The sequence below is a fragment of the Leuciscus leuciscus genome (assembly GCF_965113295.1).
Source record: "Leuciscus leuciscus genome assembly, chromosome: 19".
Taxonomy (NCBI): domain Eukaryota; kingdom Metazoa; phylum Chordata; class Actinopteri; order Cypriniformes; family Leuciscidae; genus Leuciscus; species Leuciscus leuciscus.
In genome coordinates this window covers 3,537,724-3,554,316 of record NC_138743.1, presented here as the reverse complement: position 1 = coordinate 3,554,316, position 16,593 = coordinate 3,537,724, and the positions used below count along the sequence as shown (strand labels likewise).

The window sequence follows — 16,593 nt, the reverse complement described above, 5'->3', positions numbered from 1 at the left end:
AAAGAGATAGCAGCACCAAAACAACAGAGACCCTGGGCTCTGGTCACGTGTGCCTTCATGCGGAGGAGTCTTTACTGAGGAGGTTCGGGTCTCACGCTCAATAAAAGCTTTCTTTATAATGATTATTTTGCCTTTTACTATATTTATTATTATTATTTATTATTATTATTATTATTACTATTTTATTTAGTATTATTTATCGTATATATTTCCTAAACAATGTGTGAAACAATGATTTCTTTGATGACAGCTTTCTGACTAGCTCAAAAATACAGACAGATAGATAGATAGATAGATAGATAGATAGATAGATAGATAGATAGATAGATAGATAGATAGATAGATAGATAGATAGATACTTTTCATCCTCCTTCAGATCCAGAGATAGATAAATAGGCTTAGATTTTTATTAAACTTAGTAAGACAGTTTATTAAAACCTGGATTATATCAGTCAAAACGCATTATAATTGTCAGATAAACTGAATTTTAAAGTTAAAGATATTAAGCCAGGTTTGAGTGTAGTATGAAAAGTATACAGATAATAAATACATATAAAAAAAATATATATATATGGGTATATAAATTTAATGGGTTTGTCACTTTCCTTACTGCGCGCCCCTGTTCTGCACGCGCATCTCCAGCACGCGCATAGTTACTTCTATCTTCCACAGAAACCCGCGCACTCGTGTAATTTAAAATTGAACCGTCATTTCGTTTTGCTGACTGACTTACATTAGTTTCTCGACTTATTTATATAATAATTTCTTATAATTAATATACGAGAGTGAATGGTGTAATTTCAGAGAGACTTGACGCGTCTAAATAATTGAAGAGAACATGAAGTTAACCGAGAAGTTTTTGTTTACTGACCAAAAGAGAAGCACGTCCCGCTACTTCAGTGGTAAGAAACAAATATAATGTTATGCTATAGACTAGTTAGTCACATAATTGTAATTAATTTGTTTATGTTGTAGGCTCGATTTTAATGTTAATTATATATTTAAATTCCCGTATTGTCTTTAATCCTCCATATGACGGTTAAGTGCTGATTTGACGTCCATTCATCAGTTTTCAATGCCGCTTAAACCATATGGGATGCGGGAGAATATGTAAAATAGAATAAAATAAAATAAAACTTCTGCAAACCTGAAAAAACCTGAAAAGTTTCCTAGCTCACCTAAAACAAACGTTGCAACGTTCTGGGAACCCAAAACTAACGCTAGATACTCAGTACTACAAGGCACAATAATATTCTCCTATTAAGACAGAAGGACTAATCTTTATTTTACTTGGCTAAACTTTTTTTGACATAATTTAGAATGCGCAACTTATCTAATAATCGATTAACCAGCCTGCGCGTTCTCTGTGTGATTCTCCGCCCGTGCGGCAGGTGGCGCTGTTAATGCGAACCGCCAATAAGCCCAAAGAAGGAGAAGAAGGTGGCGCTGTCAGCCGGTCACGCGCACCGCTTGGTTTGATGAGGAACTGTTGTTGTTCACATGTCCACGTGTTAGGTTGAAAATGTATAATTGATTTTATTTACGCAGTCTGCATAATTCTCTCAAGAGGAAAGCAAGTCTCCGTAAAGCAGTGAGCCATGGATGATATAGAGGATGATTTTCTAGAGGATGAAAGGACACATCGGGAACTGCTTAAATCGCCCGTTAACCTCCAAGAGTGGACGGACGACAAAGGTAATGTTCCGATGATATCATATATTAACTTGTTGTTTATGTTGTAAAGTATTAGATAAAAGTGGATATCAAAACGAAGTCAGTCATCACTGCAGAGACTAGATCTGGACACCGAGAATGACTCAAACACAGAAGTGCAGTTCACTCAAAGTCAGCTTTATTGTGCCATAGTTTATATAGCAAGTCTAGGGTGTTGCTGAAACCAACAAATAGAATAGCAAGTCAATATAGAAAAGAAAGGAGAGCTTCCCTGAGAGAGTCCATAGAGAGACAAACAACTAAATTCATAATTATACCATATGCATTGTTGCTTCTAATGGATAATAACTAACATGCCTTATGAGTGTGTGACTAAACATGGTGTACAAGAAATGATTAGACAGAAAAGGAGATGCAAACATATTTATCCTAACAAAGTCATTTCAATACTACATTTGTTTTCATGTTTAGGAGTTCCCACAGAGATCTTCTTCCTGAAGTCGAACAGAAAGTGTCTGAAGCGGATCAGAGATGCGATGCTGCTTCATAACTGGCAGGAGGCTGCGCTTTATTACAACTCTTACATTCAGGCACTGGAGGCCAGGAATAGCATTAAAGTGCATCCAACAGCTTCTGAGGTACAACAGCCCTTTAAACTCTGTCAAGTCGACTTATAAGCGGCTTAGAGACATGTTATGAAATCAATATTAATGTTTGATTCACTTTTCTTGCATTGAAGAAACATAGCTTATGCATTAACGTTATCTCCAGTGTTACACTGTTCATTGCATCCATAGCCTGTCACTTAAAGTTGCCTCTAAGCAACAAACAGATTTAATCAATTCATTAAATCACAGTCGGTATATAATGCAACAAAGATTATAAAAGTAAACAGATTTAAATAGACCTACCAATCTCTGTGTATAAAGTAATGATGCTGCAATCTTTCTAAAGTAATTTTTTACCTCCCTGTAATTTGGCTCCAAATCTCATGTGAAAATTGTCATTTTGACCCTCTCTACAAAATAGTGAATTACTCAGTAAATATACATTCATGATTATACATCATCACTATTTATGTTTGTCTTCCTTTAGAAAAAATTGTAAAAAAAATAAATAAATAGAAAATTTGAGCCAGGGAAGTTTAGGTAATTTGGACGATTTGACATTGAATATCCATCCATATTATGTGCTTGCAAAGTCAAGACAAATGGGTTGTTACCAGCACTCGGTTGCATAAACATAGCCATTATGTTAAGACAGTGTCTTAAGTTCAAGTATGACCCACTAGCAGTTAGTCAGGGGCAGTCAGTCTTAGTTTTTGGTATCAAACTAGGCTAATCTACATTTTTATGTAACTGATTTAAAAAAGATATGAACAGTCTTAAAGAAAATAAATTGATGTCTAAGTTGTAAGACTGTCTTAGAGGTTTATGCAACCGGCCCCAGGTCTTGTTCAATATTATTTATTAAATGCATTGTAAAAGGATTAACATTGTTTTTACAAGTATTTTGGATGCGTACTTGCTTTTTCAGGCCATGCATTTTTCTTATGATAAAACCATGAAATCATCTTCGGCCTGACTTGTTTGTGTTTTCCTGTTGGATCCTCCTATTTTGATTTTGTCACTGTCGTGTGTGTGTGTTTGCTACTGTATGGATGATGTGTTTCTCTGCTTACTACGTAATTCTGTCCATCAGATCACATGGAGAATAGGCACAGAAATTCTGCGTCATCTCCCTAACGCCACCGCTGAAGATTTCAACGCTGTAAATGAACAGTTGAAAAACAATGGAGTCAAAAACTTCTCGACGGTATGCAAACTTTTTTTACAACAAAGAAACTTACTTAAGCTGGACTGTGATGCTATTTTATTCAGGAAACAAACTTTGTTGCATTATTTTCCTGTTATCTCTGTAAAGCTGCTTTGAAACAATCTGTGCTGTAAAAAGCGCTATACAAATAAAGATGACTTTACTTGACTTGAAGAAGCCCAAACCTCCTTTTTACAACATTTACACTGCATTTAAGGCATGCATTTTAATCATTATGTCATGTGAATGTTGTAGATCTGTTTGGAGCATTGCTTTCATCTCCTACTGAACGGGCAGATGGAAGAAGCCAAGCGGCAGCTGTCCGTCGGAGAGAGCTGGAGATATGGCAACTTCTCGATTGCTCAGGGTGACACCAAAAAACTCATCCGTGCGTACAGCGGTTTCCTAGATTACTTGAACTGGTGTGAGAAGAAGTCTTCTACAGCTGGAACCGGTAGGATGATATCTGAGTTATGTTGAACAATTCACTGACAATGTAAAATGGGTCTTCCTAACGTCTATATTAAAGGATGGAGCACAGTTTCCCGCACAACGACGTAACTCGCCGCCTAACTACCATAGTACGATGCATGGTTGAAGAAATCAGCTAGATGGTCACGACTGTTTCCCGAAATCGTATCGGTGCAAATTGGTCGTTCAATCACGTCGGTTAAAGGTGCTCTAAGCGATGTCACGTGTTTTTCGGCCAAACATTTTTTTTGTCACATACAGCAAACATCTCCTCACTATCCGCTAGCTGCCTGTCCCCTGAACACACTGTAAAAAACAGTCTCTGTAGACAGCCCAGGCTCCACAAACGGCAAGAAAAACAAACTGGCCCAGCCTGGACCACGAAACATAACAAACAGGGTTCCAGCCAATCACAGACAAGAATGATTTGGGGGTGGGGGCTGGGGTTGGGGGGTTAGTGCGCGGGCACATGAAGGGGGGTGGAGGAGAGAGAAGCATGGAGAGGGAAGTTAGCTAGAGTTGAGATGTCCTAGACAACAACAACGACTAACGTTAGAATTATATTCTCTTGAGGTTTGATATGGCCGACACACGACCAAAGAGACGACGTTCCGATGAACAAATAGCAAAGAAGAGGGAAAAGGAGAAGGAACACGCAAAGTCCCGAATTTACATTGGAAAAGCCTCCGACTCGTTCATGACTGTTTCAGGAAGCACAGAAGGGAGGGGGAGGGGACGGGATGAGGAGGAGGAGGGAGGGTCGAGCTAGCCTCCGCTTTGTTTGACAATACTTCCAACGTCAACAAGAAGTGACTTAACCCAACATCGCTTAGAGCATCTTTAATGATGTCACGCTGGAGTGGAGTAATAACTTATTTTATTGAATCTTGAGATCGAATTAACGCTAGATATTTTAATGTGAATTACAGACATGGCATCTGAGGACTATCTCATTTTTCTCAGGAATTTTGCTTTATTTCCAGATCCAATCATAGCCTCGTTCTTGCGTACATGCGCACTCTTCAAAAACGGTGCTTTAAATCTCTTGACAAACTAAAAGACGTAAATGACATTTGTATGTATTATTAATAAAAGACACAGATTGTACTGAATGTCAGCTTGCTTATTTTGCTCAAGATCAGGATTTGAGTCCACATGTCATGCAAACAGGACACTCTGCTTCTAACCACAGGTCGATGCTGTCGTTACAAACACACAACTCTGTGATGCTTTTTGTGAATGTTCGTTGGAACGATGGTTTCGGGAAACTAGGGGTGTGCCATATCACACAGTCCACGATAACATCGGTATACATTTTTACGTGATAAAAAAAGTGTTATATCGCAATATCAATGATATAGATGACGTATGGCGCATTTACGGTCCTTAGCAAACACAACAACACCTGTCTGAGAGTAAGAGCAGCATGTCAGCCTCCGATGACGATTTGGTACCTAAAAAGGGAGCTACTTCAATAGTTTACAAGTGGTTTGGTTACAAGAGGTCAGACCTCCAACAAAGCACAATATTTAGCAAAATATCCAAGAAAACTGTTACTGCTAAAGGTGGAAACCCAACAAACTTGTTTCACCACTTGAAGCAAAAACACACCGTCGAGTTCAACCAGGCTATGAAGCTACGCTAGGAGGAGATGCTAGCACAGGGCTCAAAATTTTACGCGAGATTGCGGGTATTGCGCATAATTTGAATAATTCCCGCAGGTCTCCCACTTATAATGCGGGACATTCCCCCGCAAACATTGATTCACATGTAGATTGTATGAGTAAATTAATTCACGCAGATTATAAAATCAAATCAATCATTTTAAAACTTTCTTCGAGACGCAATTTCATAAAGCACACGAGTGGGTGTTCAGCGGTGCTGCGTCTTCTCTCAAAATTAAAATCTCTTTTCTTAAAATGCTGATTTGCTGCTCAAAAAACGTTTCTGATTATTATCATTATTGTTTAAAACGGTTGTGCTGAAAGGGAGCTACTTCAATAGTATGGAAGTGGTTTGGTTACAAGAGGTCAGACCTCCAACAAAGCACAATATTTTGCAAAATATGCAAGAAAACTGTTACTGCTAAAGGTGGAAACACAACAAACTTGTTTCACCACTTGAAGCAAAAACACACCGTCGAGTTCAACCAGGCTATGAAGCTACGCGAGGAGGAGATGCTAGCACAGGGCTCGAATTTCGGCGTGCTATTGCGAGTATTGCGCATAATTTTTATAATTCCCGCAGGTCTCCCACTTATAATGCGGGACATTCCCCCGCAAATATTGATTCACTTTAGCATGTAGATTGTATGAGTAAATGAATTCACGCAGATTATCAATCAAATCAATCATTTTTAAAACTTTCTCGGAGACGCAATTTCATAAACCGCGTGAGTGTTCAGCGGTGCTGCTCTCTTAAAATCTCTTTTCTTAAAATGCTGATTTGCTGCTCAAAGAAACGTTTCTGATTATTATTGTTTAAAACGATTGCGCTGCTTCATATTTTTGTGAAAACCTTTTTATTTTTCAGGATATTTTGATGAATAGAAAGTTCAAAAGAACAGCATTACAACAAATGTCTTCACTGTCACTTTTAATCAGTTCAATGCATTCTTGTCCATGTTTCTGGTATCAGATGAGGCGAGCCGTAACCAAGAGATGCACAGCTACTTCAGATATGCTTCTGTGACCCTGAAGGACATCATCAGTCAGCCTGGAGTCTGGGACCCTTTTGTGTTGAGTTACATTAATGTGAGACACTATCTTACCTTGTGCAATTTGACGAGGCTTAAAGGGTTTGTTTAGACCAAAATGACACTTATTTCGTTTACTCAAACTGGTAATGAACACACAAACAGATTTGTTTTAAGAATCTTCACACAGCTTTGCACAATCAAATAAGCTTCAAAAAAGGTCAAAATGCATTATAGAATAATTAATATATACCAAGTCTTCTGAGGTCAAATGAGGTATTTGTGTTCGCAACGGACTGAAATAAGTTGTATTTTAATTGATTTTACATGCACAAATGAGATTTTGTGAGTGCTTAACGGCTTACATTTCAGTCTATTGATAGATTATATACAATAGGTTTAGAATATAATGCATAAGTCTAATGCTGTCTATATGTATCATCCGCTGCAGATGCTGGAGTTTTACAACGATGAGGACGGCGCTCTGCAGATTCTGGAGAATTACGCTTACAACAAGGAATTCCCAATCAATCCCAATGCTCATGTGTACCTGTACCAGTTCCTCAAGAGACACCATGCTCCAGATGACAGACTCATCGGTTCATTAAGGGTATGAAATGGTTCTGCCAATCATAATGTACATAAAGTTTCTGATTAAAATGATTAATGTTATTCTGGTTTCTGTTGCTCAGGTTCTGCGCTCTTTTGTCCCGAGTCATGAGCTGATGGTGGACCTCTGCTCTCTCCTGCTGGGCACCAGTACGTATGAAAACTAGACATTTCTGATTGTTTTTTAGCATTTTGCTGTGTGGTTATAAAGATGTTCTGGGTTGCTCGTGTTCATCCTCCACTGCAAGTCTGTTGGGTTTATTTGTTAGTTTCATCATCCACCAGTAACTGAAATGTATAAAGTAAACAGCTTTGATTTAAATCAGTTTCTGCTGCTTCTTTTTTCAGGTCTCATGAGCGATCTAGAAGAATCTCTCATCGTTTCAATGGACCTTCTGGAGTTTTCCAGTTGGAAAAGTGACATGAAGGCTTGGTCCTGTCTTCTGAACATTATAAAGTTGCTCAAACGGAAGTAAGTTGCTGTTTATGTAAAATATAAGTCGTTTCGGGTCAAAATTGCATTGTTGAAAGAAAAAAACACAGAAGTCACATTGGTGTATAAGTAATTAAAAAAAATTAAAAATTCAGAAATGTGTTATACTGAAACACTTACAAACATTATAAACATGTATTTTTGTTCCTTTACATTCTATGGTATTCAGAACAAAACAGAAAGGAAAAATATAAGTATAAAACAAACCTAAATCATAGTGGCATTCATTGTAAACAACCCTTATAAGCCTATTTAAAATATATATATATGGGGCCTATCAGGCAATGACTCTTTTTTTCGTTTGACTTCTGAGGCAGTTTAACAGTTTAATGATCTACAGCAAATTAGAGAGAGCTTTGGTGATAACTAGGCAGTGTTGGGGAAAGTTACTTACATTTACTTTTAGTCATTTAGCAGACGCCTTTGTCCAAAGCGACTTACAAATTAGGACAAAATTCAGCGAGTCATCATAAAGAGGCAAAAGCAACAACAACGCAAGAAGTGCTCAAAATACGAAGTTCAGGTATTATTCAGAGCTGGAGAATTAGCCTGATAAGTGATGTTTCAAAGGGAAATGAAACTTTTTTTATTATTTTTTTATTTCTATAAGGTTAAGTGCTCACGGAAGAGATTGGTTTTCAGCTGTCTTTTGAATGTTGTCAGGGATTCTGCATTCCGGATGAGGGTGGGGAGAGCGTTCCACCAGCATGGAACTGTGAATGAGAATGTTCTGGAAAGTGATTTTGTGGCTTTCTGTGATGGAACCACGAGACGTCGCTCGTTGACCGATCGTAGGTGTCTGGTAGGGATGTAGACTCGTAGGAGTGAGTGAAAGTAGGAGGGAGCTGAGCCTGTGATAGTTCTGTAAGCAAGCGTCAGTGCCTTGAACTTGATGCGAGCAGCGAGAGGTAGCCAGTGCAGAGAGATGAACAGAGGAGTGACGTGGGCCCTCTTGGGCTCGTTGAAGACAAGACGAGCTGCAGCATTCTGGATCATCTGTAGGGGTTTGGTCGCACATGCTGGGAGTCCAGCCAGAAGAGTATTGCAGTAGTCAAGCCTAGAGATGACCAGGGCCTGGACGAGAAGTTGTGTTGCTTGCTCAGTTAGGAAAGGCCTGATTTTCCTGATGTTGTGCAGTGCAAACCTGCATGATCGAGCTGTCTTTGAAATGTGATCTGTGAAGGTCAGCTGGTCATCAAACGTTACTCCAAGATTTCTGACCGATCTTGATGGGGTGATTAATGATGACTCTAGCTGGATGGTGAAGTCGTGCTGTAGAGACGGATTGGCAGGGAGGACGAGAAGCTCAGTCTTTGCCAGGTTGAGCTGCAGGTGATGTTCCTTCATCCATGTGGAGATGTCCGCCAGACAGCTTGAGACCCGTGCAGCTACTGTGGGATCATCTGGTTGAAAGGAGAGGAAGAGCTGCGTGTCATCAGCATAGCAGTGGTAGGAAAAACTGTGTGCCTGTATGATGTGTCCCAGTGATGTGGTGTAGATGGAGAAGAGGAGGGGACCAAGAACTGAACCCTGGGGAACACCTGTGGTCAGCTGATGTGCTCTGGATACCTCACCTCTCCATGCGACCTTGAAGGACCTACCTGTGAGATAGGACTCAAACCAGTGGAGTGAAGTTCCTGTGATGCCCAGTGATGAGAGGGTGGACATAAGGATCTGATGATTCACCGTGTCGAAGGCAGCAGACAGATCCAGGAGAATGAGGACTGAAGATTTGGAAGCAGCTTTTGCGATCCGTAGGGCTTCTGTGACTGACAGTAATGCAGTCTCAGTTGAATGTCCTTTCTTGAAGCCAGATTGGTTGACATCCAGCTGGTTGTTTAGAGACAAGAAGGATGTTAGTTGGTTGAAGACAGCTCTTTCAAGTGTCTTCGCAATGAATGGTAGGAGAGAGATAGGTCTGTAATTGTCTACAAATGATGTGTTTAGCGTGGGTTTTTTTTTTAAAGGAGTAACGCAATATTGTAATGCATTACTTTTCAAAGTAACTAATTGTGTTATTTAGTTACTTTTAGAGAAAAGTAATGCATTGCATCACTTTTGCGTTACTTTTTCTCACCTGGGCTCGGCTTGTTTTTTTTAATAACAAAAAAGTTATATTTTTGGACAAATGTAAAAGCCCTTTCAGATCAAAATTAAAATAAGGTTGAAGGAAATGCAAATTGACCCATGTAAAGTAGAGGGCGCCGCTCAAACTAACCTTTCTGTTCTGGATAGGATGAAGTAGAAAAAAAGTTTAACACTTCACCAATAAAATCTTAAGTCATTTTTGCTTATGGTTTAACTGAATCATCCAAGATCAGCAGCAAGTACATTGGTTTTAAAAGGATTCATAGGGATACAGTGAAGGCTTCATCTGTGCTGCCTTCAGAAATTGTATAGAAATCTAGTATAAAATCTAGATAACATTGGGACCTGCTATTCGGGACAAAAACGGCGCTCGTGAGATTTTGCATTCGTTACTCGTGTGATATTGTTTAACTATATCATATGATAGAAATATGAGACCAGAAAACTCATACAGGGGCATTTTTGCTCTAATATCTTGAATTTTAGGGTCATATTCTATAGGCTTCATCACGCAGTGAGTTTTTGCTCTGCTTCACATTCGTCAATCAACTGTATGAAATGTAAGGTGAACTACGTTGGGGCGGCCAGGGTGCGTTAAATGTTAATTTTAACGTATTATTTTTTAAATTTATGTTAAATTGACAGCCCCAATTTATATATATATCATATAACACACTACTAACTAACTCAACCAGGCCCCGCCCCTTTATTCTGGGTGTGAATTATTTTAATGAGGAATATTGTGACGTGTTCGTTCCCAGAAGAAACTCAAGACTACAATGGAGGCGTTTCAGGGAGTTCAGAAACACTGACACTGATATAGAGAATAACTCCCGCTGGAGGGACTTTGTGCTCAAACAGCAACATATATTGAAAGATGAACATGTGAAAAAGCATCATCCTCTCTAATGTTTCTTCTGATGTTGATTTATTCTCATTTAGAAAGCGCAAGGAGTTTGTATTGAAGGAATGGGAGGCCAGGCGATCGCTGTGGTTCTCCTTTCACTTCAGAATCCATTTCGCCAGGATAGACATGATGGAGAACATCAATCTTCTGCAGATCAAGGATGACGTTTTAAAGGTTCTAAGTGAACACTGTAAGTACATGATTATCTTTTTCCAGATGAAAAAATCAAGTTTCCATTCAGTCCATTCAGTAGAACCAGAACAGAAACCTTTGGGTCTCAGTTTATGTGTGGAGTCTGTAGTGTGTGTTCAGACCATTCCTGACATATTTAATAAGTTCCTGAACATTTTGTTTTCTGTTCACAGTTTTAGAATACAGAAGATACGCTGCAAGCATAAAGATAATAGCTGAAAGTAAAACAAAGGCATGCCCATTCAGGAGGAGCAAGTATATGTCGAAGAAAAAGAGGGAGGAGTTGGATAAGAAAAAGATTGAGGAGCATGAGAAAAGGATGGAGGAGGAGAAAAGGATGGAGAAAGAAGTGAAAAGGTTGGAGAAGAAAAAGATGGAGAAGGAGAAGAAAAAGTTGGAGAAGATAAAAAAGATGAAGGAGAAGAAAAGGTTGGAGAAGAAGGAAAAGATGAAGGAGAAGAAAAGGTTGGAGAAGAAGGAAAAGATGAAGGAGAAGAAAAAGATGAAGAAGAAAAAAAAGAAGATGGAGAAGGAAAAGTTGATTGAGACGGAAGAGGAAGATGTAGAAAAAAAGATGAAAAAGAAGACTAAGAAGTCTAAATACATTTTATAATGAATATGTAAAATTGAGATTTTTCTAGATTTGTACCAGACAACGTTTCAGTTGTCCATGAATGACTCAAGACTCCTTTAAATACTGTGAATCTGCTCATGTTGAGCTTCACGTTGAATTACAGTTTTTTTCTCATTCACTTTGGTACATTTCTCGAGTCATCCTTAATATTTGCAAATGAAAGACTGTGTATTTTCAGTTAACTTAAGTCAGAAGCATTTACATTGTTACTGTGCCTCAGATGTAATCAACTCTGTCTCTGTAAAGGTGTGAACCAAATGGCCCATACAGATGTATGGCCCATAGAAACTGAATGGTGTGAATGACAAAGAAACAGCATTGCTCAGGGTAGATTGCAGGGTAGATCGATCTCCTGTGAGAGGCCCTAACAGTTCTCTATTGTTTGTAGCCCATTCGTCTTCATGTAGACTCACAGACAGAACTTTGGGTTAAGATTGTTGAAGGGCGACGTGCTAACATCGCTGCTGAAGGACTGCTACACTACAAACCTTCAATAAATTCTTCTCCCCACAAGAGCTCTGGTCAAGCTTACTTATTTTATGTGTTGGAGAAATCTAATACATTGGCGAGCCACCCAAACCACTGCTCGGCCAAATACAGCAAAAACGAACACAAACCAGTTAGTGCATTTCGAAAAACAATTTGTACAAACATTTGCACACAATGGATTAACTTCTCAGTTCCATCAGAATGACAAGTCCTCCTTGTGTCATTATTCACAAAGATAGTCAAATTATGGCTGCAGTTACTGTATTGAAAATGCTCAAGCCTGCACTTCTTCTGTGTGGCATATATACATAAAAAAAAAAGTTACATTATTTAGAATGTTTCACATTATCCCAAATGATCACATCATCTCGAAACTGAGATCCCTGTACTGCCCTACAAAGCAAAAAGGCAGTAACTGCATTTTTGGTCAAAAATGAGTTATTATCCTTTTCATGACAGTCAAGGCATCCTTTGTTATGTGACAAAACATCTTATCTCAAATGTGTGTCGTTTTGGAGAAAAATGGTAATAGTTTTTGGAGAATCTGTAGTTACTGCCTTTTTCCTTGGTATGGTGCCACGTTTTTGGTAAGTAATACAAAGCAAATGTACAAAGCAAGAATACAGTAACTGCAAAATAGGGGTAAAATATCAAATTAAATATGAGGATTGATATGTACAAAGAGTAAGCTAATATAAAGTAACAAAACAGCCACATGTCCAATAATCTACCTACAACTACTTAGGCTGGATGACAGAATAACTTTAAAGTCATTTTTCTCAGTTCTGCACTCTGCGTAGTTACTGCCTTTTTGCTTTGTAGGGCAGTGTAGAGCAGGGATGGGCAGCTTCGGTCCTGGAGGGCCACTGTCCTACAGAGTTTAGCTCCAGCCATGAAAAAATCACCTGCCTGTAATTTTTGTAGTAATCCTGAGGACCTTGATTAGCTTGTTCAGGTGTGTTTGATTAGGGTTGAAGCTAAACTCTGTAGGACAGTGGTCCTCCAGGACCGAAGCTGCCCATCCCTGCTGCAGAGGGTCTGTAAGAAGACGAGGTAGGGAAATATGAGTTCTCACACCATGCTCTGCACACATAGTGATATTCACGAATTAGTGCTGTCAATCCATTAAAACATTTTTTTCTGTGATTAATCACAATTAAAAAGTTTTTATACATTTTTAATATTTTATAATGTAATAATTTCCCAGTTAATCTCCAAATTAACCAAAGCCGATTCGTAAGACCGCTGTTCGCCAGCAGCAGCAGCAGCCATCTTCTTTGTTTTCAAGTAGCAGGGAATTCACACGGAACCGTCGCAACTCTGCCGTCATTATGTTAAAGGGATACTCCACCGAAAAATGAAAATTCTGTCATCATATACTCACCCTCATGTTGTTTCAAACCTGTATGAATTTCTTTCTTCTGCTGAACAGAAAGGAAGATATCTAGAAGAATGTGAGTAACCAGACAGTTTTAGATACCATTGACTTCCATAGTAGGAAAAAATATACTATGGAAGTCAATGGTATCTAATACTGTCTGGTTACTGACATTCTTCTAGATATCTTCCTTTCTGTTCAGCAAAAGAAAGAAATTCATACAGGTTTGAAACAACATGAGGGTGAGTATATGATGACAGAATTTTCATTTTTCGGTGGAGTATCCCTTTAAGCCCGCCTACCGCCTCTATACACGATGTGATTGGCCTGACTAGAGTTTGGTTTTTCCAGCTCGCAAGCCAACGGAGAGTTGCTAGTCGACCCTGGCTGCGTCTAGATTTCTAAGCTAGCTTATCCAAGTTAGCAAGTGGAAAAGGCCTGGTACTGGTCGGCCAACAACTGGAATATAATTTTTGCTTGTTTGGATTGTTTAGAGCATACAAAGGAAGACAATTGAAGGTGCTATTACAGTGAAGAAACGACAGGTGAGACCAACTTCAAAAAGGCTTTGGAGGATGCTTTTCAAAGACAAATGAGTTCAAGGAAAGCCAAGTTAAGTTATCTCACCAGGAAAAAGAATGAGATGTGTACTTTAATGGATGATGATGATGACAATGTGGAGATAATTAAGAGCAAGCTGGTACCAGAGTTCAAACAGTTTATTGGAGAGTTTTGTGACATAAATGCTTCTGTTAAAGAGTTGCTAATTCAATTAGAGTCTGAGGAAGAAGTTAAAAAGGATCAGCTGGATTGGTTTGAACCTAAGGTAGAGGCTTTCAATAAATTTACAAATTAAGTGGATTTGTGGATTGACAATGCTCTGCAACGTAAGGAGTCGTCAATGAAGGTTAGTGAAGAAGTTGGCCCTGGAGACAGTATATCTGCGGCTGGAATGAGACAGCCCTGTTGACAGCCTTTCGCCAGGGTCTGAACCCGTAAGTGCGCCACTAGAAGGTCGACACCGTCGGTTTGGAGAGTTTCATTCAGAAAGCTGTGCGTATCTCTTAATGTCTTTCAGCCTGCTCATTGGATCAACCCCCTTCGCATCCTCCGTCCATCTCTCCATCTGTCGCCCTTCCAACACCAGAACCCATGCAGGTAGACACGTACCATCTGTCCAACGCTGAGCGTCAAAGAAGGCTAACACAGCACTTGTGTCTGTATTGTGGGGGAGGTGGTCACATCAACACCAACTGCCCGATATGACCACCACACTCAGCGGTGAGTACCATTCAGTTTCTGCCCAAAGTTGCACCTCTCACTCGCACACCTGTCCAAATTCTAACCCCAAAACGCAAGCGCTCATCGACTTTGGGTCTGCAGGGAACTTCATCTCTCATCAACTTCTCCAAAGACTCAGCCTCCAGAGGAAACGCCGCTCACAAGAATTAGCCTTTCACACCATCCTCGGCAAGCCGCTGGGCCGTGGTCGTGTCCGACACTTCTCCCCCACAGTCACGCTAAGTGTCGGCTGCCTGCATGAGGAGAAGATCTCGTTCTTGTTGCTGGAAGGATCCACCGCTGACATCATCCTGGGACGCCCCTGGATGACCCAGCACGAACCCACCATCAATTGGAACTCTGGAGAGATTCTACAATGGAGTGATTCCTGCTTCCAGAACTGTCTGTCATCTGTGATTTAAACCGTCTACACGCCAGACCTGTTGACATCTCTCGAAATCTTCATCCAGTCTCCAGTTGAACTCCATTCCCGTCGAAAGCCCAGAGACCGAGAGTAAAACTGAAATTCCTCCAGAGTACCGGACATTCCAGGATGTATTCAGCAAGCGCTTAGTGACCCGTCTACCACCTCATCGGTCATGGGACTGTGCCATTGACCTAAGGGTAAGGTCTACCCACTGTCCATCCCGGAAAAGAAGGCCATGGAGGAATACATTCAGGAGGCTCTCAAACAACATTTCATCCATCTGTCGAGGCTGAGAGAACAGCACCTCTATCTCAAGTTGGAGAAGTGCGAGTTCCGCACACCATCTGTCCAGTTCCTCGGGTATATCATTGACCCACAAGGTACCCAGATGGACCAGAGGAAGGTGGACACCATCCACAACTGGCCCCAGCCTGTCACTGTCAAGGAATTCCTAAGCTTCGCCAACTTCTATCGCAGGTTCATCCGGAATTACAGTCTCCTCAGCTCACCTCTCACTTCGCTCCTCAGGAACCGGCCCAAATCTCTGTCATGGAACCCCTTGGCCACCAAAGCCTTCCAACACCTGAAGGATGCTTTCACGACCGCTCCAATCCTGTTGCACCCCAATCCAGAACTCCCATTCGTGGTCAAAGTCGATGCGTCTACCACCGGGGTTGGAGCGGTGTTATCCCAGCGGCAGGTTGAGCCTCCTCGACTCCATCCATGTGCCTCCTATTCCAAGAAGCTGTCCCTGGCGGAACAGAACTACGACATCAGAAATCGTGAGCTGCTCACCTTAGAGGAATGGAGACACTGGCTGGAAGGAGCTCATCACCGCGTCGAGTTCATCACCGTAACCTAGAGTATCTCCGAGAGGCCAAGCAGCTCAACCCACAACTAGCCTGTTGGGTGCTATTCTTCACACGGTTTGATTTCACCGTGACCTACCGATCCGGCACCAAGAATTGCAAGGCAGATGCCTTGTCCCGTCTATATCATCCTGAACCTGAAACCTGTCCTCCAGAATAAGTTCTCCCTCCAGCCATGGTAGTCATTCTGATCCAATGGTCTCTCGATGATCCAATCCTCCAAGCCACCCCCACCGAACCTGCTCCACCGGGAGGTCCTGAGGCTGTATGTACCATCCACCTGCCGTCTGTCCCTCATGGACTCCGCACATACCTCTCCGGGCTCTGGAAACCCAGGCAGCCAGCGAACCCTCTCGCTCCTACAGGATTGCTACTGGTGGCCCAACATGGCCCAGGATATCTCCCGATACGTCAGAGGGTACTCGGTCTGTGCCATCACCAACACGCCAAGGAAGCTACCCGAGGAAAAGTTGGTACCTCTGCCGATACCCAGACGTCCCTGGTCCCACCTTGGCATTGACTTCATGACGGACCTTCCTCCGTCCAACCATCACACTTGTGTATTTGTCGT

At 40.8% G+C, this 16,593-nt stretch overlaps 1 protein-coding gene across 2 annotated transcripts; it reads left to right on the top strand.

Annotated features, from left to right (window-relative positions):
* The first annotated feature begins 655 nt into the window (after positions 1 to 655).
* LOC309482037 (TATA box-binding protein-associated factor RNA polymerase I subunit A-like) lies at positions 656 to 12,093 on the top strand. Of its 2 annotated transcripts, none has more exons than XM_082147236.1 (11): positions 656 to 902; positions 1,549 to 1,695; positions 2,146 to 2,312; positions 3,376 to 3,489; positions 3,745 to 3,943; positions 6,598 to 6,713; positions 7,107 to 7,265; positions 7,348 to 7,414; positions 7,613 to 7,736; positions 10,788 to 10,942; positions 11,118 to 12,093. In XM_082147236.1, exons 2-11 carry the CDS (start codon positions 1,599 to 1,601, stop codon positions 11,555 to 11,557), a joined length of 1,638 nt encoding a protein of 545 aa, XP_082003362.1. In that variant the 5' UTR covers positions 656 to 902; positions 1,549 to 1,598; the 3' UTR covers positions 11,558 to 12,093. The 2 variants fall into 2 exon arrangements, with proteins under 2 accessions (XP_082003362.1, XP_082003361.1); XM_082147235.1 differs by having other exon boundaries at positions 1,392 to 1,695.
* The last annotated feature ends 4,500 nt before the right edge of the window (positions 12,094 to 16,593 follow it).